This window comes from Protomyctophum parallelum, assembly GCF_964188405.1.
Source record: "Protomyctophum parallelum genome assembly, chromosome: 10".
Taxonomy (NCBI): Eukaryota; Metazoa; Chordata; class Actinopteri; order Myctophiformes; family Myctophidae; genus Protomyctophum; species Protomyctophum parallelum.
The window spans coordinates 19,934,722-19,959,585 of NC_139704.1; the positions used below are offsets into that span (position 1 = coordinate 19,934,722).

At 42.3% G+C, this 24,864-nt stretch overlaps 1 protein-coding gene across 22 annotated transcripts in view; it reads right to left on the reverse strand.

Moving 5' to 3' along the window:
* Positions 1 to 397: 397 nt before the first annotated feature.
* The window catches only part of LOC310866120 (neurexin-1a), a gene marked incomplete at its 5' end in the record, with an annotated part of 455,952 nt that continues 431,485 nt past the window's right edge, over positions 398 to 24,864 (reverse strand). For 17 of the 22 annotated variants that reach the window (XM_083775482.1, XM_083775497.1, XM_083775483.1 and 14 more), the window contains 2 exons: positions 398 to 2,448; positions 20,408 to 20,495. In XM_083775482.1, coding sequence (XP_083631608.1) covers positions 2,144 to 2,448; positions 20,408 to 20,495 — 393 coding nt within the window. In that variant the 3' untranslated portion in view covers positions 398 to 2,143. The remainder of the gene's footprint in view (positions 2,449 to 20,407; positions 20,496 to 24,864) is intronic. The other 5 variants (XM_083775479.1, XM_083775488.1, XM_083775486.1 and 2 more) reach the window with 1 other exon arrangement.

Genomic DNA, 24,864 nt, shown 5'->3' on the forward strand with positions numbered 1-24,864 from the left:
ACACACACACACACACACACGCACCTGATTAACTTAAATTAAATACAACAACCGAGTTCATTTGACCTCATTGACACTCATGCCTGGTTTTCAGTGTCACTTTCTTCAGCAAAGAAACATTTGACTGTAGAAGCAACATTGTCAAGTGGTGTAACGGGATAATATGTCAATTGGAGTAACCCATATTTTTCATTTGTTATACTGATAACCATGTTATAATTTATACATGTACAGTATGTATGTATGTATGTATGTATGTATATGTATGCATGCATGCATGTATGTACAATTTTCACTTGGAGATGCTACATGTGAGCATGAAACATTTTTTTTAAAGGAACAAACCAAGAGAATTTATAATGATCATTATTTATAGTTCATGGTCATTTGCCTCATACTCATTCCAAGTACATGTGTCAGGAAAGCAGAGTTGACTGACAGAACAAACACAGAACAGTTGAAATGGAGACTTATTTGAAGTTCTATTCTCCTCCAGCTTTAAATCGGCTCAAGCACACGTTGGACAATCATTATAACACCACTTGGGAGACACACACAGCAAGGTAATCTTCATAATGTTTTTTCGTCAACATAACCTCATACAGTTATCACTCTCCATTCTCTCTCATGTACTGTAGATCCATTGAAGCAATAAGCCCGATTATACTTTGTCGTATGACGGTGTCATGGGGAAAACAGCCCAATCTATAAGCTGACAATGTGTCTCAATGTGACACCTTGTGAGCTTGTGGATCGGCCATTTTCTCTGCGGCACCACCGTGTGACGAAGTATAAATGAAGCATCAGGTGGAAGGCAGTGATTCTACCTGTATCCTTGAACCAGGGCCACGCACTATGTCATGCCATGCCTGTCCGCCACCACCACCTTGTGCCATTCGAAAGACCGCATAGGTTACTACTGGGCCGGGAGTCGGGACAGGCTATCTCAGATTGGCATTTATATAAAAAACTATGTAGGAACACATGTAAAAATGGGGGAAGAATCAAATAACCCAACTGAAAAATAAAAAGTAATGTAGATGTTATCATAAAATCTTCTATGTCTAGCAACACTTAATAACATTTAAGTATTCTTTTTGTCCTTTTTACACTTTTATTCAAAAAGAAAAAAAGAAAACAAAATAATGGCTGAGGAGTAGTTATAGTTTGCATCGTCTATACAACAGGCTATAAAACACCACTTTGTCACAGTCCAGAAAGCACATATAGATGTGGTTGTACTGTATATAAACATTATGTACTGTAATAAGATAATTTTGCGTGCGTTGAGTTTTCCCAAATGAACCGTTTTTCTTTTCTTCAGAATTCTGAGGATAACTCCTTCAGAGTTCACAGACTGGAGTGAAAACAAAGGCCTCCGGATGTCTTACTGGCACAATGGACATACACATCTTTTGAAACCCTTGTCTCTCCAGAGTAAAAGGAATCTGTTCTTGTCCTTGCACCTTCCACAGGTTAGTCAGTCAGATTTAGCAGTCTTTGTCGGCTGTCAGTGCAGCTTCATTACTTTGGCTAATGGGTCAGTCAGTGTGGGCAGCTCCAACTCACAGTTCTTTGTTGCCATACACTCGCTATTTGCCCTTCGTCAATAGGAAAGGTTTGGCGTTGTTTTTTTTGTATGCATTGTGTCCTCTTCTCATAGAAAAAGAAAATATATCAACAACACAAACACAGGCAATGTAAAATGAAACCATTAACTTTGTAATGCTGAATCTCCCGTTGCTGCGCACATCTTTCCTTCTCTGTTTTCCGGAAACAAGAGTTAGATGGCATCATCCTGGTCGAGATAAACTAGTCAAGGATGGATTAACATGTTTGTTTGTCATGAAAGATAGGTGTTCTGTACTTTTGTTCGATGTTTTACTGTTGCCAGACCCATTTCTTCACCAGTCTCATCCTGGACAGTATACATCCTGGTGCTTGAATTGAACTCCTCCATTGTCACTTTTTCGGTGCACTGCCTTATGAGTAAAACAACTGTATAACGTTTTCATTTATTTTAATTTTATTTTTTTGTCTTGTTCATCCTTGTTATTATACTGTACACAATGAGGATTTCCTCATTTGTCTATTGATATAAAAGTTTGATTCGGTCCGGGCAAGAGACCAAAAGCTTTGAGGCTCACACGTAATATTCCTTGTCCTTGTTCTTCTTGTTTTTGCCCGAGGTCTTGGCGGTGTTCACCGGCTTCTCCTTGACCACGGTGCCGTTGGACTGCGCCGAGTTGCTGATGTAGTTGCGGCTCTCGTCCACGTGGTAGGAGCCCTCGTCTCGGTTGCGGTACTTGTACATGGCATAGAGCAGAATGAGGATGCAGAGGGCGGCTGCTGCTACGATGCCCACCACCATCCCCGTGGTGCTGCTGGACTCCCTAAACACCTCCGACGTGCCTGGGTAGCCCTTTGGTCCCGCACCTGTGGGATTGGCTGCAAAGAGAGACAAGATGAGAGGTAGGATTATTGCAAACGTGCACGGATTGAAAAACGCAAGTGGGCTTTTAACCACTTGAACTTGAAGCATCCATATTCTGGGAGAGACATTATCCGAGACGCAAATTCAAAATTGCTGCTCTACATACAAGCACTAGATCGGCTATGTTTGGAGATTTATGGCCCTATCTTGGGCGCGCCTTACCCTTTATCCCTAAACTTATCTTGAAAAACATAATTAACATTAAAATAGTTCAATTAGCCAATGTAAATTGACATGTTGTGAGCTTGTAGATCGGCTATTTGAACTATTTAAAAATGTTTTTCAAAATAGTAAAAAAAAAAAAGGCAAACTAGGTTTAGGGATAAGGGGTAAGGGGTGGCGCAAGATATAGCACCTAGTGTAGATGGAAAAAAGATGTAGCACCTAGTTTAGCGCTCCAAGTCAATTTCAGAGCCAACTCAATTCCAGTTTAGGGTATAAGACAAGTTGTTAAAGGCATAAGGTGACTTTTCTTTTTTCTTCACACAAACAACAACATCAGTATAATGTCAGTATCATGGTCCGTTTCTGGTCAGTATCATGGTCAGTATAATGTCAGTATCATGGTCCGTTTCTGGTCAGTATCACGGTCAGTATCAGTCAGACCCTCAAATGGACCCTTGCAGGTCTGTAAGTCTGCGTTCTTGAAATAATAAAAGCGTTTGAGCACTTTGGACCACATTATGGACCACGGGACCAGTAAATCAGTGAGAAAAGTGTGCAGCCCGACTCCACAGAGTTTGAACCAATGCTGTGATTACAGCTGATCCTACCAGCATGTCATCATCACCCATTACATCATTCAGCACCTGTCAACACTGTTGCTCAAGTCTTATTTGTTTTGATCAAATCCAATCTTTTAACATGTGGAAAAGAAACCCCTCGGTCTTGGAAGACATCAAAATCTTTTAGCAGAAACAAACTAAGCTAGTTTCAAAGAATGTCAACGGATTTCAGCCTATAATGACATGCCCTGAAAAGGGACGCTATAGGGTTCATGCTTAAGATAAGTACAGTATATAGGCCGATAACTTATTTTCAAGCAAACAATGCATCACCAGTCATGGCATGTTGGCAGTATACAGTATGTCTACATAAAACATAATAAGACTACTTTGGCTTCTGTGTACAATAAACACCAGTGCTATTTGAACAGTTGCAGTTCTAGCTACAGTCCAGCATATCACTTACTTAAGCTTATCCTTGCTGAAGTACACAGTGCTGTGAAAGTAAGAGACTAGTAGCGCTATGAATATACAAACAACACTTGTGTTAGTTCTCTGAATTCATTAATTCACGTTACAATTTGGAGTGGCTCCAAACTCCAAACTGGAGTGTTGATTTGACAAGTGCACCTGCCATTAGCATAGCCATGGATTATACAATGATGCTTTTACTGGAAATGTTATGCACGCATCAATTTTGTCGCTGGTGCAGGAGGAAATGAATTGACAACATCAATCTCGTCTGCACGGTATGCACAACAGCTTGCTACGCCAACAACTTTACTATGCAAAAACACAAGTAAACAACATTTCGGCAGGTGAGGATGGTCAAAACGTTGTTTCCTGGTGTTTTCTTTCCACAGTACAATTATTGGTATAGCAAGCTGTTGTGCATACTTTTGTTTTGATGATGCTTTAGACTAGAGTAAACCTTGAAGTTGATAACATTCCCTTGAAAGATGGAAATGTCCCTGAATTTCCTAAAAGATAGACCACTTAAATCCAAGTATACATCCCCAAGGGGTGTATACTTGGTCCCTTCCTTTTGTCCCCTCTACACTAATGTCTTACTCGAAAGAATCTGATCTACAAGCTCACAACGCATCATGTCAGTATGTCTTGTGAGCTTGTAGATCTGCTATTCTCGCCAAGGTTTTGCAACATTCACTGAAGTCATGCATATTCATGTAGGTAGCCATATAAATCATCAATCATCAATTTGTTTGGATATTCACCCTACACATGCAGTGTGGTGAGTTTTGGGACATTCGTCATCTCATTATGCCCCAAGAGAAATTTTTTGACTGATTCTTTAATACTGATATTTTATTGCTTTGATTTGATTCTGCAGAAAAATCCTTACATAACATAAGTCATAGAATATGGTTTCGCCGTCATTTCATTCCTTTGATCTTTGACTGCTGGAGTAATATGGACTGTAGCCCACAGCGGAGGATTCAGCGACTACATACAGATTAAAATGATATCACTCCGTCTTACATTAAAGGTTAAAGTTAATTCATTATTAAGACAATTCTTGAACTCTTCTTGACCTCCACTTCAGATGTAGATGTCTTCAGTGGTTCTCAACCTCTGCTGGATCAGGGCCCAATTGAACACGGCAGCCTGTTTTATTTACAATATCCTCCCAGCCAACCAGTGGGCCCCAGCCCACAGGTTGAGAACCACTAGATCACTCTCACTGCTCTGATCATACTGTATATTGGACCGTATTCTCAATGCCCCCAGCACTGTCTATAGTATACGGTCAGGATAAGGAAGTAATGAAGGGTTGGACACGATTTGCTCTCCCGTCTCTTTTTAATAACGTCTCGACAGGGCTTCTTCAGGATCTTAAAAAAATAAATACGGGAGAGCAGTATATCGTGTGTGGAGTCTGTGGACATTCCCTTCTACTTCACTTCATTATTTTTGGGTCCAACACCGTGTTTAAAGAACTGTGGGGATATGCATAATTTATCCTTTTTTCATAGACTCTCTCTCTCTCTCTCTCTCTCTCTCTCTCTCTTATTAAGACATTGCCAACGTGCATAGGAACACTGCAGTGCAGGTCATGGTAATTTAGTATAGCAATGTAATTTCTCATTGGGAATAGCACACAATACAAATAATGTAAAACAAAAGCAGATCTACTGTAAATCTTATCATCAAGTACGATCAATATGTTTAATGTTCTTCTGACTTGTTCTGAGGCTATGGCAGTTTACACCTGTGAGCTCGAGCAGTATAGTTAACTGCCGTAGCTGCTGCATTATGCATACAAGTCGTTGTCTGAAATGTAATTATATCATTATAATTTCCTAAGATAAAAAAAACAACAACAGATTGGCAGTGGGTTCACATAGTTTCCCTTGGCACTGTGATAATCATTTACATCCACACATATCTTCCTACATGTGTTCTTCCAGAATTATTGTAGTGGGTATCCGATGCCCAAATTATAATTAACTTCAAGTGTTTCTTGACGGGGAATTGGAATGTGAGACCAAAGTACACGTTTGGAACCATGTCTAGCAGCGAAAGACTGCATGCTGTATCAACAACAAGCCCACTTCATGTTCTGAGTGCTGTCCAAATTATAATAGCACTCATATCAGCTCTGAAAGCTCTCTTTGCTCTTCTCCCTCAGTTCTAATGCCCTTGTAGATAAAGTACTTTTCATGCTCGCATCCATTTATCTTCCTGAGTGACTGGTTAATGTTCATAAAAGAAAAAATAATAAGAAGGTATTTCAACAGTGTAATATTAGATAATAACCTACAGACAGGGCTGACAACATATCCAACTTGTGGTAGTTCCATCTACATGCAAATATTAACCAAAGGCCATCTTCCCAACCTTTTGCATATTTTATTTTCACCAAAAATAATGCCATGCCCGAAACAGGATCGCCAGGTTGAAAGAGGTTAAGTCACATTAGAGTTCCAGCCTGGTTTGACTGATCAGATGCAGGTACAGGTGTGTGACCAACGACACCAGCAGCAGACATGCAGACGCTCAAGGACAAGGGCAGAGCGCCACGAGGGGACAGAGTGTTGCGGCAGATTAGCTCTGCGTGTGACAAGACCACTTATCCTTGTGGACAGGTGTGAGGAAAGCTTGCAGCTTGTGTTGGGGGGGGGGGGGGGGGGGGGGGCATGGGCTGACGATGCTGTCCACCAGTGAGCCCATTGTGTGTCTATACAATGAGTTACTCTCATCTTCCATCTTTTCTTTGTTCGGGGTCAAAAAGGCGAAAGTACAGATCCCTCGATATCGTGGCGGGCTGATGGAGGAGCGGAGGCAGCCAGGCGTTCAACGTGAGACCTCTCTCTCCCAGTGGTGGATATTAGTAACCAAGTAGATTTAGTGTAAGTGTACTTGTAACATTTTGAGGTAGCCTACGTATTTCCATTTTTCAATACTTTATACTTCTACTCTGACTTTATTTATAGATTTACAGTAGTTTGACAGATAAGGGTGAGAGAGATGGGGGGAAAGGTCGTCGGTACCAGGACTCGAACCCGCGACACGCTGATTACCAGCCTAGGTGCCTGGACCATTCGGCCGGCCCAGGCCAAACATTATAGTTCATGTCCAGCTTTTAGTGTATGTAGCCAAATTTTTGTCTCAACACAAACATTAAATGCCATTGACAATGAATGAATTCTGGACAATTTTTTAATGTTTGCGTAAACATTGCACAAACACAAACATTGATGGCGAAGGTGAGGACGCAAATTGTGATTGGCCGGAATGAGATGTATGATGATTTACGATGATATAAGAGCGCCCCTCACTTCACACGGGTGTGATTTTTTAACTCTACAATAATGCGGCATGCTTAAGTTACAAGCTACATTGCACAAGTTTGCAGATTTAGAATATTCTTACAAAACATCAAAATTACATAATTTTTGCCTTTCAGGGGGGCTACACTGATTCGGTCGCCAGTGTAGCCCGGCCCTTAGTATACGCCTACAAGGTCGTCGAGGCTAGGGCAAGTGCTACCGCAAGTGCTGCGGGCTAAGATGGAGTCTGAAGAGGTGCTTGCAACAGAATACTTCTTATATTGTTGTATTGATACATTTACTAGCAAAACTCTGAGTACATCTCCTCTCTCCTGCAAGGGGGGATGGGAGGAGGTTGAGCTGTGGATGAGGAGGAGGCAGGAGGGCTCAGCCCACCTGCCGCTTAAGGAATGAGTCAGGTAACAACAAGAGAAGTTCCTGCTGTGGCACGCCATGCTACCCAACAGCGATCCAACACCGCCGCCTAACAGCGCTGGGCTATGCCACTTCCTCCTTGTCAAAATTGCGTTGATTGGCACCCCGCGGTTTACTGCCCTGAGGAAGTGCCAGTCTTCAACGAGAGAAGAGAGAAACTACATTTTTTATATTCAGCTATAATGTAGATTTTTGTTCTACACAAATTCCCATTGACAATGAATGGATGATGTGCGATGATAAGAGTGCCCCTCACTTCACACGGGTGTGATTTTTTATATAGAGTATAGAGTTATTTTTGACCCCTTTTTCTCCCAATTTAGTGATTATGCCAATACCACACATTGCTGCATTGCCACGGCAACCCATTGGCTAACCTGCCAGTGAGGAGCCCCGACTGGGAGGATGTAGCACCGTCGCCCTACTCCCCCCTCACATGCTTGTCGACAGGTGCCACCCCAGCCTGGCTAGCACAGCAACACAAACCTCGCCCAGCTTGCCTCCCCCCCGAACACAATGTGTGTTCGTATATGAGTTCGGCCAAGCTGATGCACCACAGTGGAACTTTTGTTCCCCTGGAGTCTAGAGAGGTTTGTGATTCAAATCCCTAGAACCCCACGGTGGTGGACACGTACTTTACCACTGCGCCACCTAAGGGAGCCCCAAAAGACGACAAAAAAAACAAGCCAAAACAATTCAAAGGTTAAACTTTCTAATCCCTTCTAAACTTGCATCCCAGCCAAACCACGCAGTAAAATCCTCAGTAGTCGTGTCTCCATTTGTAATGCTGAGAGCATACAAATTGGTTCCATTTGCACACTGTCAGAGTTAAATGAACACTCGTTATTTTTACAGTGCAGAACGAGGTGGTAGCCCACTGCTTAGAGGATTACGGCTGTCCTTAGTCGGCATAGTGCTGACACAGTTCTGTCACTCCAAAGAGATTAACCTTCATTTTGGAGTATTAGCTTTTAGCGCCAGTGGAGTCTATCAAACGACCACCTGAGGGCGGGCAGGAATTTGAGTCTCTGAAACTAATTAATTCACTTTTTTACACATTTGGAGGCGACCCGTCTAGACCAGCTGGCTTCCCAAAGAAAGAAAAAGGTACATTTGGTGCCTCTCTGGGACTCAAACCTACAAGAATACATTATGAATTAACCAGGAATCAGGAAAAATGATTTTAGTTTTCCTTTAAATTAAATGTAAAAACCATTGCAGGAAATGTAAAAAAATAAAAGTGAGTCCGTAACGCTTGTGAGAAACGTGGAAAACAAACGCCACTACTTTCGGGAGAACCATCCGAAGAACCTTCAAGCCCTCAGTCAAAGTGCATCTGCCTCTGTTCATTACCACTCCATCAACACCCGAATGAACGCACATAAACTGGCCGAGAAATGGTGCCTGAAACAAGTGTTTAAAATGATAGCTGCTCTTATAAACTCTACCCGAGTGCACCCATGGGTAAAATTAGACACGGGGAAAATGACCTTAAAGCGCCGCCAAGCTTCATGGCAGCATGGCAGGGGGCGCACTTGTGAAAGTGTGGAGACAAAATTTGAGGGGTGGGTTCACTTTTTGCAAGAGCACAGTGGCGTGAAAAGCCATGATACGAAGCAGCTTTCGTATCTCCATCGCATCCGAGAACGTGGGACGTGTGTCACCGTGACACATATCCTGGCCATCATAAACGCCCTGTGTTATTTGCAGAGGCTGCGGTTAATGTTTCAGCCATTTAGTCACAAATCATTTACTTTTGCCAGGGCCAGGTGGAATTTCGGTGGGAGAGAAATGGCGTGGAAGCATGTTAGATACTCCATCATTCCCATCCATGAATGTTAGTGCAAAGCAATGAAAGCATGGCCAGGAATCGCCTGTGTTTATGAAGATGGACACCGATGAAAGGCTGCAACCATGATATGACTATGAGGAACCAACTGCCCATTTTCTGGTTATGGAAGAGGTTATTAAAATGTCAGTCAGCTCAGCTCAACAGTCAGCTCTAGTCGTGTCATTAAAAACATATATATATATGGAATTATCTTTGGACATTCTTTTGACTGTATAGTGCAATTTATAAATGTTTTGTTGCAATTATTGGATTTTTTATTTTGTTTTATAATAACAGGGCTCAAGTGGTTAATCGTGTCCCTGGATCCTTTGCCGTGGATACAACAGGCAAAAAAAAGCTCAGAGAGATATTAGCACTGGTGCAGTGGGACCGCTCATTTAAATGACTTTGAAATGCCTGATGTGGTTCTTGGCTCCGGCACCTCTGTTCGCCACACTCGCTCTGAAGGAGAGGAATGGGATCACAGATTCCACCCTGTCAGCCGGGATTTAAATAAATGTTCCTCTTTGAAGACAATTTTTCCTCATTTGTCTCCGGCGAAAAGGTTCATTTGTTTGGTAATTTGCAACGGGGGCGAGTATGGGTTGGGACAGGCGACGCGGCGACGGGGAGGAGAACACGCTTCAGGTGAGCGTCAGGGCTTGTAGTGAGGTAATGGAGCAGCCAGGACTGCTTACAACATAATGAATGGACACAGTGTGATCTGACCTTTCATTCAGTGGGACTGATGGTGATTCATCAGTATAGGAGATGCATGCCGTACACATGGATTCGTCATAAATATTTATCATTCCCACTACAGCTCGCGCACACAACGGTAACACTTCTATTTTAATGTGTATCATTCCCATTACAGCTCGCGCACACAACGGTAACCCATTACAGCTCGCGCACACAACGGTAACCCATTACAGCTCACGCACACAACGGTAACCCATTACAGCTTGCGCACACAACGGTAACCCACTACAGCTCGCGCACACAACGGTAACACTTCTATTTTAAAAGGTACACATGTTAACCATTAACCTCTTTCAACCCGGTGTCCCAATTTGGGGATTTATAGGTGAAAGTCATTAAAATATATATTGCGATGCACGACACCACTGTACAGTGAACTGTAACATGGGGCAACTTAAGTTGTCAATTAGCTGCTTGTTAGCATGATTATTAAAATGTAATTTTGTTATTAATGTGGTTATCTTAACCATTAATTAAGCACAGGAGAGTAACTATTATTGTGTAATTCTTAACCGCCCCTATACTGAGCAAAGGATGAAAAGGGTTTAGGTGACACTGCTTACTGATCACTACTAGTAGGCCTACTGTATTTCAATTCAGTTACATTTATGTATCCCAGGCAGAAGGGCAATTGCAGAAGCACATAGATAGTATACAACTATACATACAGTAACTAACATACAAGGATTTTTGTTTTATGTTATAGTGCCCAATAATACTATAGTGTGCAGTATGCACAGTATACCGTTATTGATGGGTGTACGAAGTCAAGTCGGTATGTGAATGTGTATGTGTGCATGTCCATGTATGTTCGTGTCTGTTTCTGACCTAGACTATATTTGAGGACAAAATTGTCCCTAACGGCCAAGCTACCAGGCTTTTCTCGTGCGTTTATTACTCTAAACGCACGGACCGTGCGTGCGTAAGCAAAATGCCCTGGCTAAATCGATCTGTCAGACGCGCGGCAGGTTTGTGCGGGACCTTCCGGGAGGATATATAGATACACGCGCATGGGGGCATACGCACGTACAAAATTTAGAACCGATCCTATTCTTAGAGCACGCGTAGGATGGCCCGCGGTATCCGTGCGTCTGGTGTAGCTGGTATCATTGACATATTGGTCCTATCCAAACTAGGGCCGGGACTAATTGCGATTAATTACGATTAATTAACTACAGAAAAATTAATGCATTAAAAGAAACTACGCATTTTAATCGCACTATTGTTTTCACTGCGGAACGTTGTCACTGGACAGTTTTCAGACGGACCTGCGCACCAAGTGTCCGTGTCCTCTTCAGACAATAACACCACCAGAAACCGCAGACAGTTCACCAGACTGGGGGAAGCCGCTGATTGTCCCCGTGGATTGGAAATTAGATTTAAAAGGCTATCCGATGGTAGCGTGGATTACAGCACAGTTGTGTGCAATTATTCAATAAATAATTATTACCCCTATTACTACAAAAACAATGTTTTATTGCTTAAACTTATGTATTCACTATTCATTGATTCACTAGTATACCAAAATCCATTTGAAAAAAATGCTTTCTCACTGTTCTCGGGTCAAATAATATGCGATTAAAATGCGATTAATCTAGATTAATTAATCGCAAAGCCTCTGATTAATTAGATAATTTTTTTTAATCGAGTCCCAGCTCTAATCCAAACGCACTGTACGAGCAGTAAACGCATACGCACGCATGCAAAATTGCCTGGTGTAGCTTGGCCGTAAGTGTGGCCTATGATGTCAGGAAATATTGTCGAATCGGGGACAAAATTGGTATCTTCCATTGGATTTGACTGAAATTTGACTGGTAAAGGAGATATAGACTGAGTGTGTAGTCAATGTAATGCCCTCAAAGGATTGTATACATCTGTATGTGCGTGCGTGCGTGGGGTAGAGAGGGAGGAGGGTGTCGCTGGGTAAGCAGAGGGTCAGAGATGGTTGGGAGTTGAGGAGCATAAATAAATAAGTAAGGCATACATTATAGGCTTATTGAGATGCAAACTAGTATAGCTTATATAATGTGTAGAATGAGGCATGCAAAAATAAGGACATGAAGCTACAATTATTTAGCTATGTCCACGATCGTCTCCCGACAGAGAGATGAATGCAACAAGGTCCAATCTACAATAAAGACAGATGACGTTGTGCCAGTCAGTGGGTGTCCTACTCCCACACCAGGGTAGGAATGTCTCAATGGAAGAGTTGGGAGACCACCTCCAACCACAGCAGACATGGTAGTTAGGGATGTCCCGATCACGTTCTTTTGCTCCCGATCCAATTCCTTCATTCATTCATTTTAATTTTGACAGATATCGATTTTTCCCGATCCGATATTTATCATGGAACACGTATCATAATAGTACAATATCCCAAATGACAGACAATATCAAGTCAAATATCATGATATGGATATAATATTGATACTACGGATGTTCTGATCACGTTTCTTTGCTCCAGATCCGATTCCGATCATTTGAAAATGATCGGGACAACCCTAGTTATATTGCAACATACTCTACCATGCAGATTGGTTAGAATAATATCATTTTATTCATTTAAATCAATGGTTTTCAACCCTTTTCATGCTAAGGTCCATTACTTATTCTGCATTTAAGCCACGGGCCACCATTTGACATGTAGCCTCTCAGTCCCAAGACTTGATCCACAATTCCATGCTGTATTGATGTTGGGACAATAACAGAGATCAAACGATCAACATAACAAGGATGCATTCTCTAATTGTGTAGACTTCTTGTAAATTAAGTAATGCAAATGTTTAACAATAATTTAACTCTTGAGGGCGTAAAATGAAACCAAATGGAACCGTAAGGGTCCATTTGGTTTCCTTTAATGCTCTCAAGAGTTAAAGATCTATAAGGGTCCATTTGGTTACCAACTCTGTAAGTTAATGTTTAACTGGGAACCACCTGGAACGACCTCAAGGACCACTGGTTGAGAACCACTGATTTAAATAAGATTGTAGCTTTAATGACTAATTACATCTTCTTTTCCTTTCGGCTTTTCCCTTCAGGGGTTGCCACATCCATTAAATCTTCTTTTTGGTCTTCCTCTAGGCCTCCTGCCTGCCAGTTCTAACCTCAACATCCTTCTACCGATATACTCACTATCCCTCCTCTGTACATGTCCAAACCATCTCAGTCTGGCCTATCTGACATGCGCTGTCCCTCTGATGTAATTACATAACTAATAAATAATGTATACTCATGTTAGCAAGCAGTATATGGCAATACACACTGCACCCACACTGTAATACACGGTGCATCCACAGTAGCTTAGGGACGCACGGATGTGGGTGGTCTTCCGAGACCCAGCAGGCTACAGTTGACATGCTCACTGACACTGCCGTAACTCAGGCAGATTAGCATTACACAACGGCGTCTTCTCTCTTCACATGATATCCAGCCATAATCACCAGCTGTCAGAGAGCCGTCACCGAGCTGCGGATCAGTCTGCAGACGGGTCACTGTATCAACTGCTGCTTTAATTATCCAAGTGTCCTCGAGAAGTGATGCAACCTGTCCTGTACTTGCGACATGGCTGGCATGAGTGTGTCTGTCTGCTCACTCTGCTGGCAGTGGGCGTGTGTGAACCCCAAAGTTCCTCGGCTGACACTCACAGGCTGAGAGATGAATATATAGAGAGCTCAGTGAGCATGAAATGAAGGCCAAGGGAGAATGAATAAAGGTTGTCTTGTTTGCCCAGGAAAAGGTATGGCTGCACTTTTATATTTGTCTTCCTACAGAAGCCGTGGATATAAAGGAGTGCTGTAGGCATCATGCGTTGCTGTTGCTTTCACAAACACCAAACACCGTATTAGTAAAATAAAATATCTTCAATGTGAGCCTGTACAAATTAAACAAATGGTTACATTTGTACACCAGAGTTACAAATGGATAAATGAATACTGATGCTTTTTCTGGGTTGCAGAATCTTGTGTTGCCATTGCTATTATTATTGCTATTCTTTTTTTATTGTGTTGTTACACACCCATCTCCATCTGAAGGTTAGATTTTTGTATTACTCTAACCTTCCATTGCACATTTAGAATCAAAACATAGGTCGCACCTTCACGAGTTGCATATGAGACTTACGTGCTTATTAATTAACACAATTTGTTGCAACGTTATGCAGTACTATATGTCAACCCATAAAGTCTAAATACAGTGATATTTCAAATCAAATTAGGACTAATTCCTAATGTTCTCCTTTTTTATGCACACACATTGGCTCCATTTCCACCAATTCTTAACCAAATGAATTGGTTCAGATCCAATTAATTTGCCTCATACACACCTATCAAACAAATGTTCTGTGTCCCGTCTGTGATTAATGGCTGCCACAATGCAATTCCAATGGGAGTCACATGGTTTGACCAAACATTTGTGTTTCATTGCCGATTGCTGACCCATCAAAAATACTTCTTCTTGGCCCAGGCGGTGGCGTAACCGTCTGGGCACCCGACTGGTAATCCAGTCGCAGTGTGCCGCGGGTTCGACTCCCGAGCCCGACACGGCCTTTACTGCATGTCTTCCCCCATCTCTCTCCCGTTTCCTGTCAGCCTACTGTCTGTCCCTTCAAAAACCAATAAAAGGCGTAAGCCGCAAAAAAATATCTAAAAAAAAAAAAAAAAAAAAACTTCTTCTTGCCCTGAAGATGGGACCAAAGTGACCGTGTCACTTTTCAGGTTGGAAGATGCAGATGTGATATAAACCATCATAAAGAATAAAGAACGGAACCAGTTCTAGTTATTTTGGTGGAAAAGGGGCCAATGTGACCTGACATTGTAGGCCTACTTGTGTATAGTAGTACATTATGACGAAGGAACATGCCCTGGATAGCATGCCAACATGATTCATCAACATGTGGCATTTTCAAAGTAGAAACTATTTTGAAATAGATTATAACTGATTCCCACGGGGTTCGACTTAGACGGCGCTGGCACACCACTCGACTTGTAGATACAATAACAATATATTAAGCATAACCATTTTAACCCTATAGCCTACCATTTTAACCCTATAGCCCCTCCCAGGGGTCTATATTTGCAGGTCCCGGCCAAAATCTTCCCCTCAACACCGTTCAGAACGCATCATGTTGCGATACATTGCAACGTGTTGTGAGCTTGCAGATATATTCACTAGTGTTCACCAATTTCAGGTGAAAGTTCCCCTATTATGACATGCCTCGTTTAAAGATGCCCATGTGGTTAAATCTCACACGTACAGTTTTCAAGATTTTGATATGTGATTTTGATATATTACAATGTAATATATCAAAATCTTGAAAACTGTGCAAATCTCACTTTGCTCATCGTGTATTATCTCGGAGATGATACACGATGAGCAAAGTGAGATTGGGAGGCTGGCTTTGCGAGTCTAATGTTATTAGACCATTACTGTATTCCTCTGGCACAGGAAATACAGTAATGTGGACTGCATGGATCACAGCCTTTACGACTGGGGTGGGGGAAATAGGGCAATAAAAAGATGGAATTTCCTTTGTTGTTTAGTGTGTCTGCAGAACATAATTTGACTGATTGGTAATCTGGGAACCACCTCTACTATTGGCCTATTTTTAAAACACCACTGGCCTCCTGCCAAGCTCCTTTTCTTTTCTTGGGTAGGCAAAATCTGTCATGCCCTACTTAGACTAATGAACAGACACAATGTGTTAGCATCAACGTCACATTGGCAAAAGATGGGTGGCAGAAAATTTGAAAATAATTGAAAATATATAAAGATGTGGCGAGAGTGAAGTGAATAGGAAAATATGACAGAGGCTCAGGCGTGTGTGTAAATCCTGTTTTGTCACAGAACCCACATTTCATTTGAGACGGGTATCTGCAGAGGGGCTTGTGTGTATAATCTTCAATCAGAGACTGTGTGTGCGTGAAACAGAAACAAAAAATGGGAACATTTAATAAATTGTCAAACAAATTCACGTTAACTGCAATAAATAGAACAGGCACTGCTGAACATGATCACTTTGTAGATGCCTGATAATATATTCTTTCCACCGAACGACATCTGCACATAACCATGCCTCCGGGACTACCGTATATGCGGTGACACAGACGTTTCAGTATATAATTTCATTGGCTGACCAAAATAAGGGGCGGAACTGAAATGTCATATTATATTATGTGAAATTAATCAATATAGAGTTACTGACAGGGCATATTTTTGGACTAAAATGTTATCATAAACTGTTTTCTGGGGGGGTGGGTGCCTTGTTGGTGCAGAGTGCACCATTATACACAGCAAGGGAAACTATAAATACTCAAGTGTCAATTTTACTCTAAGTGTAAAAATGGACCCTTTACAGAACCTTATGGGTGTATGAACACGCAGAGAGAGCCAGCTGGCTATGATTGAATGTCCAATATTATGGGGGCAGTGACCTCTTAAGCAACCCCAGTGCTCTCAGTGTTTCAGTCAATCCAGAGGCACTTTTAAAACAATAACTTATTATGATTGTTTTTTTTTTTTACTTCCTTGCCATTGGCCCGAGCAACAGAGTTGCCATTTTGCCATTTGAATTATCGTTTTGCTCTACGCATTTGTTCTCCACTTATAAAGTAAATCTATTTGAACAAAATGTCAAACACTTTGGCAGCTGCTAATGCCACTGTAAAACGCTTGAGGACAGAGACTGAATAGAGAAGACCAGCTGAGGAGAAAGATAGACGATTAACCTTAACCCACCCAGGGCTATTGGAGCTGAATAAAGGTATAGCGAGAGGTTATTTGTGAAATGTAGTGGGGCGTATATGATAGAACTCTCTCAGTCTGAGCCCGCCCGCTGTTTACTTAGCTCTGATAAGAGGCTCGTCTCTGTGACCGTGTGCATTTCATGACTGCATATTACATAATTAATGACGGAAACGGGAAATGTGCAAGCATCAGCAAAATAAGCAACCTCCCAGTGGTACGTGGAAAATTTACTGTAGTATTAACTGCGCTGCATGTGCTCGGAAATAGTGGCTGAGATTAGAGAAGTGCCCGTTCACGGGGAGGGTATATTATTTATTCTAAGAGCAGGGAAAGAGACAGAACAGTGAACATTTCCTTTTGTCGGCATGATGCATGGAGAGTATTGTTCTCCAGTAAAGATTTAGAGAGTAACAACCCAAAGTTACAGTCTGTGTATCCGAGCCATTCTTCTTAAAACAAGCAGTGTCCTCGTTGACTTGGACAAAAGAGAATGGAAATTGAAAATGGAGACATTCAGGTTCAGTGTGCCAGTATTTACCGTCTACTCTCACTGGAAATCTCTCCTGGCCAGACATCTGGACGCACCTGTATTCTTCTGCCAGTCGACCTTGGTTCAAATACTAAACATGGAATACTATCTGTGGAGAGTGCAATGCGGAGAGGAACAAAAGCATTTGATGAGGCGCAAAGGCAATTGAGAGTCCTAACCTTGGATATGGGCCAGTGGGTACCAGCTGGCAGCACAACACCAGAGTAAAGATGCAGGGCAGGAAAGGGAAATATTAAGCCGATAACCACCCAGGAAACCACCTGTTCCAAACACAATCCTCAGGAAAAGGTTGGTGCTTTCACTGGAACAAGGTAGCCTATAGAAGATAGTTGTATGTAGCCTACATTCAGGTCAGAGTCAAAGTACACAGCAAAACCCAGGGTGTGAATATAACTTGAGTGTAAAAATGTACCTGAAATTGGTTCATCTTTACCCATTTGTTCACAGAGTAGTGAAAGGTGTGCGGTGTAAAGGCAGCACCAGGATAAATAATTAATTTCAAGTGTACTGAAAGTACAGTAGGTGGTAGGTAGGTGCAGGGAACACACGCTGCATGTTTTTCTTCCCAGCTAATAATGGAAAGAGATTAATCAAATCAACTTTCATAATCAAAAAGGGTGGTGGTGGTGGTGGTGGTGGTGGGAGGGGGTTCAATTTGCTGCAGGGTGATTTAATATGGGTCCTTTTGGAAGATTAGCTCTGCTGGTGCCTCTGGCCTGCCGTGGCTTCCAGGGGTAAGATAAATAAAGCACCACAATTGGCAAGTTCCCTGATCAGTGTCTCTCTGCGGCTGATTGAAACCACCATGGAACAAGGATCCAGTGCTCTACTATTTCATCCAGTAGTCGCCCTGTTTGGAAACGCTGTTTTCTCAGAGAAGAGGTTCCGTATGGAGGTATCCCTGCATTGGTAACAAGCTACAGATGATAAGCTGAGGACAGGAAAGTACTGGCTGACTTCATATTTAGCTATTTAAGCGGTTAATTGTTTCACCCCTGTCTAAAAAGAAATACTTTAATTTGACCTGTACAACCCCCTTTCTACCGATGCAGAGATACCTCTATTCGGAACCTCTTCTCGGAGTAAACACCATAGAGTGAGGTTCCAAACTGGGCTAGATCCAGAGCTGACCTTGTGCCAGAGACAGCTCTGAGAATTGTCCGCCTCCGAGCTCTCCTCTTGGAATCACTTGGCAATACTGTATTGTCCTCCTAAAATGAACTCATGCTGGAGGCGTAGTGATGGGGGTTCAGGGTGAGCAGAGCTTTTCAGCTCATAGAACTCGAGTGAGTCTATAATATTGCTGTAATTTTAATGGTAACATGAGAAAGTAGTGCTATACCATGGACAGTGGATCCAGTTCTTTATGCATGGCCACATCAGCGTCAAGAGATCCAGCGCTGAGCGCTTGGCAGGGTGTGTGGATGGCCCTGAACGTAGATATTAATCAGGATACAGTGTTAGACAGCTGCCACCCTGGGAGCCCACAGCTCTGGTGGTGTCAAATCCCTTCCCAATGATCACAGAAGGAGAAGGGATACTCTGCTCGGGGAGCACGTGTCTCGGAGCATCACACAGCTTGCAACTGATGTTTTGTCAGATGACCTTGTCGTTGACTAGGATAATGCAAACTGCTTAACGTGATTCAGTACACACAGACCCCATCTCCTGCGTGCGCTGCTTGACAGAGACAGCCCATGTACAGCACGTTAGGAGTTCCTATAAGAGACACTCCCGTGAATGAGGCAAGAGTAAAATGGGACATATGAATAATAGTCAATGGGATGCAACATGATGCAATAAGCACCCTTAGCATACTAGCCTATTTTGCCCATGCCAGCCGTCTGCTCTTAGTAGGACAGTCTACTATAGAGAGGGAAAAGTGGTAAGATCTGACCATGTCTTTCTATTAGAGCCTGAGAAACACGCAGTCTTTGCTATGGGACATTAATTTAGCAGAGGGTTTATTACCACATACAGATCAATAGCACATACAGATCGAGAGAAGGGCCTTGAGTCTGGACTTAATTGTTCTCCTTGCACTCAATCCACCCAGAATGCATTTGAAAATCCTTTTATTCCTAGGTAAGCACCAGGGTCGGTACTTAATTGCTTTCCAAGTGTGGCAAGGTAAGAGATCAGATGTTTGGCCGCATTGCCAGGAACAAATGCTGAACTGTAATCCCGATTTGTCGGAGGTATTGTGCATACTACGCAGTTAACATTATTATCTAATGTATTATAGTACAGAAAGGGAAGGATGACACGCAACACAGACGATGACGCAATTATGGATGGTGCTCTGATTGGAGTATGTGGGTACCCGTAAGCAACATTGTAAAACATAATATTGTATGGACTGGGAGAAAAAAGTGTTGACGGGACTAGACCTGGTTGATTAAGCTACAATCATGTGTGCACATAATCGTCTGTGTGTTTGTATTCCAAATAAAGATGTGGAATTCTAAGCTCCTGGGTTCCCCGTCATGTGCAACCAGGCCTCAAGAACGATGGATGAAACAACAACAGAATGAACCCCCACTGCTTGTTGGATTTAATTAATGACAATGGGGACCCTTCCACACAACCCCCTACTCAGTATTTAAACATTCAGTCTTCACACATGGTCCTCTCTGGGTTTGTACGTATTAATATAATTTGTTGGTGCCATGTGGGGGAGCTGATAATTACGACTGTGCAGTACATCGCTTTCCTCAAGCCTGACTGTCGTACAATATGGTGTCGTGTGCCACAAATAGCCGTTCTACAAGCTCACAGCCTGTGTTCATCTGCAATGTTTGGTGTCGGGCAGAGTCGTATGATACTAATGTAGAGTATTTGTATGATACTAGCGTATATTGGTATGACAAACGTGATGAGCTGATGGAGCTCGACACCTAAAGGAAAGACGAAATAAGACAAAATATTACCACGATGGACATAGAATACACCTAGGATGTACAACATACAGCATGTGCGGTTTGTTAGCCCTGGTATGCAATGCCTGGGTGGGAGTGGACCGTGACAGACAGACACTGACGCCCAGAGAGAAGTATAATAAAAAAAAAGATGACTAACCTAACCCACCTGAGCTTGGCTCACAGGGATCAATGTCCTCGTCATCGCTCGGACACTCCGCCGATGCCACCAGCAAATCGTCTGTTGTCTGAAAAGGGACAGAGAGACAGAGATAGAGTTACAGTGGGGTAAAACGCTGTCATCCTGATGCAAGAACCCTAGGGTTGTGGAAAAAGAGGGCAGATGAGAAGTGAATCCAGACACAGCATGCTGGATTTATTTACTTTTTAGGCACCGCTGACCATACAGGAAAAATTAAAAACGAAGAAAAATAAATTTGATTATATAAGAACGATCGAGGCTGAAGTTCACGCCGCAGTTGTCAAGTTGCACTAAGCTTCTGAGCCGCAGTGTGCTGTCCCAGGCCCCTCCGAGGGAGTGTTAAGAGCCATCACAAACGCACCTCTGACATTTAGAGGACAAAGGGCCACGAAAGCGTAAAAAAAAGAGAGATTGAAAAGAAAAGTGCGAAGGCAGAGTTAGGAGGTTAAAATCAATATTATTGCTCCGTCTTCTATGAGTCAGATTCTGTGTCTCGGTTGCAAAGTAGGAATACAAAAAAATAAAAACCCCAAATCATTTTCTGGGGCCCTTTTCTCAATTGAAATCCGACATTAGACACAAAAAAAAGAAAAAGAAAGAAACAATATCCTGGAACCTCTTGGAAACCAGGAAAAGGGCAAATAGTGGAACCAGTGGAAAAAGTACAAAGTAAAACATTATTCTGCAGTGTTCTTTTATAGTCTTGCCCTGGGCCGTCTGATCAGCTCTGCGTTAAAGGTCGTTTCATTTAAGCCTGGCAGTCTGTTCAGGGCTGATGCTCGCCCTCGTGTTATTAAGCACCGCCGGGCACAGACTGGCTGTACCGTTAGCCTAGCACCTCACACACGTACTCCCTTTCTTCTGGTATACTTAGTCGTGCAATGGTGGGCCGTGGCAAAAATAACTGATCTATAAACTCACAACGTGTCGCGGGGTGATGCTTTGCAAACTTGAAGATCTGCAATTTTCAGCATTAGGGTGTATAAACCCAAATAAGGCCACAAAGAAATGTCCCACCGTTCTGAATTTATTTTTTAAACTCTTCCAGACGCTGTTTAGTATTCAGTTCAACTTACTAAGGGGAACAAATTGTTTTTTTTTTGGCAGGTGCAAAACAAGAAAGATAAAGGGCTAGGGGAAGATTCTTTTTTTCTTTTTTTTAGATGCAAGAATATAAGATTTTATCCAATTCCTGCCATATGCCTATGCCATCGTTTCATTCTGTACATGTTTGGCACTGCTTCCAAATACATCTGCCGGGTCCATTAGTGTCGACTCGTCTCGGGGAAATTAAAGGTGATGTCATTACGCCTGACATCCATTTGTCGTGAGTCGTGTAATGTGATTTGATAGTAGCCGCAAACGTCATTTGTATGTTTTCAGACACGGACCCATCTTTACATCACAGGCCTGGATCAGCTAATAGATCGGCTCCATTAAGGGAGTCGTGGTGCTGCAGCAGATCGAGGGCTGCTTTGGGTACATCTGTGCCGGGTGAAACCCGGGGAAACCGTCCAAATGTAAATTTAATTTGCTGCGCATGAGGCTGATATACAGTGTCGGCCATCCAGATGGCAAAACTGCCGGATGCTGGAGTGCCACATCCATCACTTGAGCCATGTGATTTGTTTTTCCTGGCGGGAGATCTTGACACTTTGCACCGTTGGCAGAGGCACGAGAATCAATACCTCCCCTCTCTGCTCCCCTCACTCGCCTTGTCTCTCCCTCTTCCCCTCTCTTACATCCTTCACAGTACAATCCTTAGTGTTAAAGGGTATATAGATAAATATTTTATGAAAACGAATACTAAAAAGAAAGTTATACATCCGCAGATCTTTTCAAAAGTTGTGGAATCCACCCCCCTCCCCCCCTCAAAAAAAAAAGATTGTCATTGTGAAATAATCTTTTTAATAACCTTGATCGTCCTTGAAAACAAATACGGTTTTGTTCGCCATTATCCAAGTGAGCTTCTGTTGTCGTCGGGTAAAATATTTTTTTTCCACATAAGAAATCCTTTGAGGCAGTCCTCACATTAAAATGTTGCAACCTACATGACATATAGAGGAAAAGCATTGTAGGGAAATAGTGAACCGTATACAACAAAGGTCTTGTAAAAGTGTGTACAGTAGTACTAGCTGAATGTCACCTACAGTATTTTAACTATGACGAGTGTATACATGGAACCAAATTAACCTGGTGGTTTCAATTCCAGTTGAATTAACACAAATGATTTCACCGTGTTCTTTTCTTTCAACTCTCTTCAACTCCACCCGTCTGATTTATTTAGGCAGCCATAGAGGAGGAAGTAATGTGGATGTAGGTTAACTCCCCGCAGAATAACCGACTGGAGGAGTTGGAGGTGTACACGCTGTTCTTATTTAGAACTTTCCCCGTCTCCTCGTTTAGGCCAGACAAAGCTAAGGGGTCTTAAACCCGTTGGCACCTGGATGACATTGAAATAATGAACATGGATATACAGTATCTAGGGATGTCTTTAAAGGAAACATTTCCATTAAAGGCCTGACTTCAATGAAACAAAGGAGAGTACGCCTATACTTATATTCAGTTCTTATATATTCTATATCTTTATTATACTATTATTATTAGGATTTTTCAACTTAAATGGGCTAATTCATGTCTTGATGTGAGCACCAAAAAGATGTGTGACAGCTCAACGAGTTAAATTGCATTTTCAACTGGAGATGATGATGTTTACTTTTTGTATTGTGATTGAACAAGGGGATAACATACATTAATATGCATCTTGATTTATGCATTTATGTCACTTTGCATTTGCAAGTGACACCTTCGCATTAGCAGGCACAACATTCCATATATTATACTGTGTATATTGTATACCAATACTGATGACAGCCACAATAGACTATTTAATATTGTATGGACATAAGCTGTATCACATCTGAAGCAAATCTTTTGGCTGTAACATCCAATCTTTCTTTGCACTATCGTCAAAATAAATCAACCCAAGATACAGTTTTCTTATTTTGTTTAAAGGAATCCTGTGGGTGCTGTGGAGGCAAGCTCCTGAATCAACAATCAAATGAATGCACACATGTTACTGGGCATGGGTGTCTGTCAGCCAGGATTAGTGTGTAGGTCAACATTTTGATGTGGTCATGACCTGGTTGAAATCCAATAACATTACCCATTCATGGTGTCTTTCTCCAATGCCTCCTGTGACAATTGATGCGAGGTAAATGGGGCGGGGTGGGGTGTGTGTGTGTGCAGAGGTTTTACGCAATAAAACCCCTGCATGATGAAAACTGTAGCTTAGAAGATGCTTCAAAATTACATTGAAATGCTATGATCTGCAGTGCGACTGGGGACTTCATCTAACGTCAATTGGAGATTTCAACATTTAAATTAAACATGCCTACAGCAAATAACAGCAACAATAAAAAATAATTCAGTCACCCCCCCCCCCCAAAAAAAATAATGGATGCTGCAATCCATTGGTTCAATGCACGCAAGTTGACTGTCAGTGTAATACCTATAGATAATATAGTGCTATAGATAAATATTGAAGCAGGTTGCATCAGTAGTTCATTTATCAGAGGTACTGCATTTGTCAAAAAGTGGAAGGAAAGGCCCTGGGCAGGCAAAGCCTCATTAACCTGGCTCTATATCCAAAAGTGCTGAACCCACACTTAATGTACAGCTACTGTATAACTGCAATACACAGATTACATATTGCGGAAACATCTCAACCTCCAACCATTTAAATTCTAAAAATTAAACTGCATAACGTCAGAAAACAAAATACGACTCACAATATAGGGGCGCATATAAAAAAAAGTGTGAATAAGTGAAGCATTTGAAGTGAGGAAATTGACTGACCTTGGCTAGTGATTGAACCATCAAGGTTTTTTGTGGACCCACAATTCCCAGACTGACTCAGCCATAATAGCCCCCACTGCTTTCTATAGCGCTGTCAAGCTAGCTTTCGATCTCGGAGGATTGATAATGCCTCCCCCCCTTAATCGGACTTTCGGGCAAACCAATCGTCTGCATGCGTTGTTTACAGCAGTGCTTAAGTCAGCACTCTCATCCGCCCGGGCGCTATGGGTTATCTACAGCCCCAGAAACAAGCTATTTCTACACCACTGCTGCTGTGCTTCCTGCTTCCTCAGCGTCCAATGCCACTCACATAATAACCATAATGTGGACAATCTCTCCAATATGGAGGACTTGTCTTTAATGTAATACAACACGGATGCATCTCCCCAAAGCATGTTTTCCCCTCTCAATCCTGACCTGACAGGGGGGGAACGGGGAGGGGAGGACTGCTCCTTGGGGAGGATGCCGCGCGCCGCTTGCTCAGGAGCAGGAGGCACCTTCTCTGTGATAACCTGTCGGCATGTCTTTGCAGAGAGCCGAGGGTTCTCTCACATTGT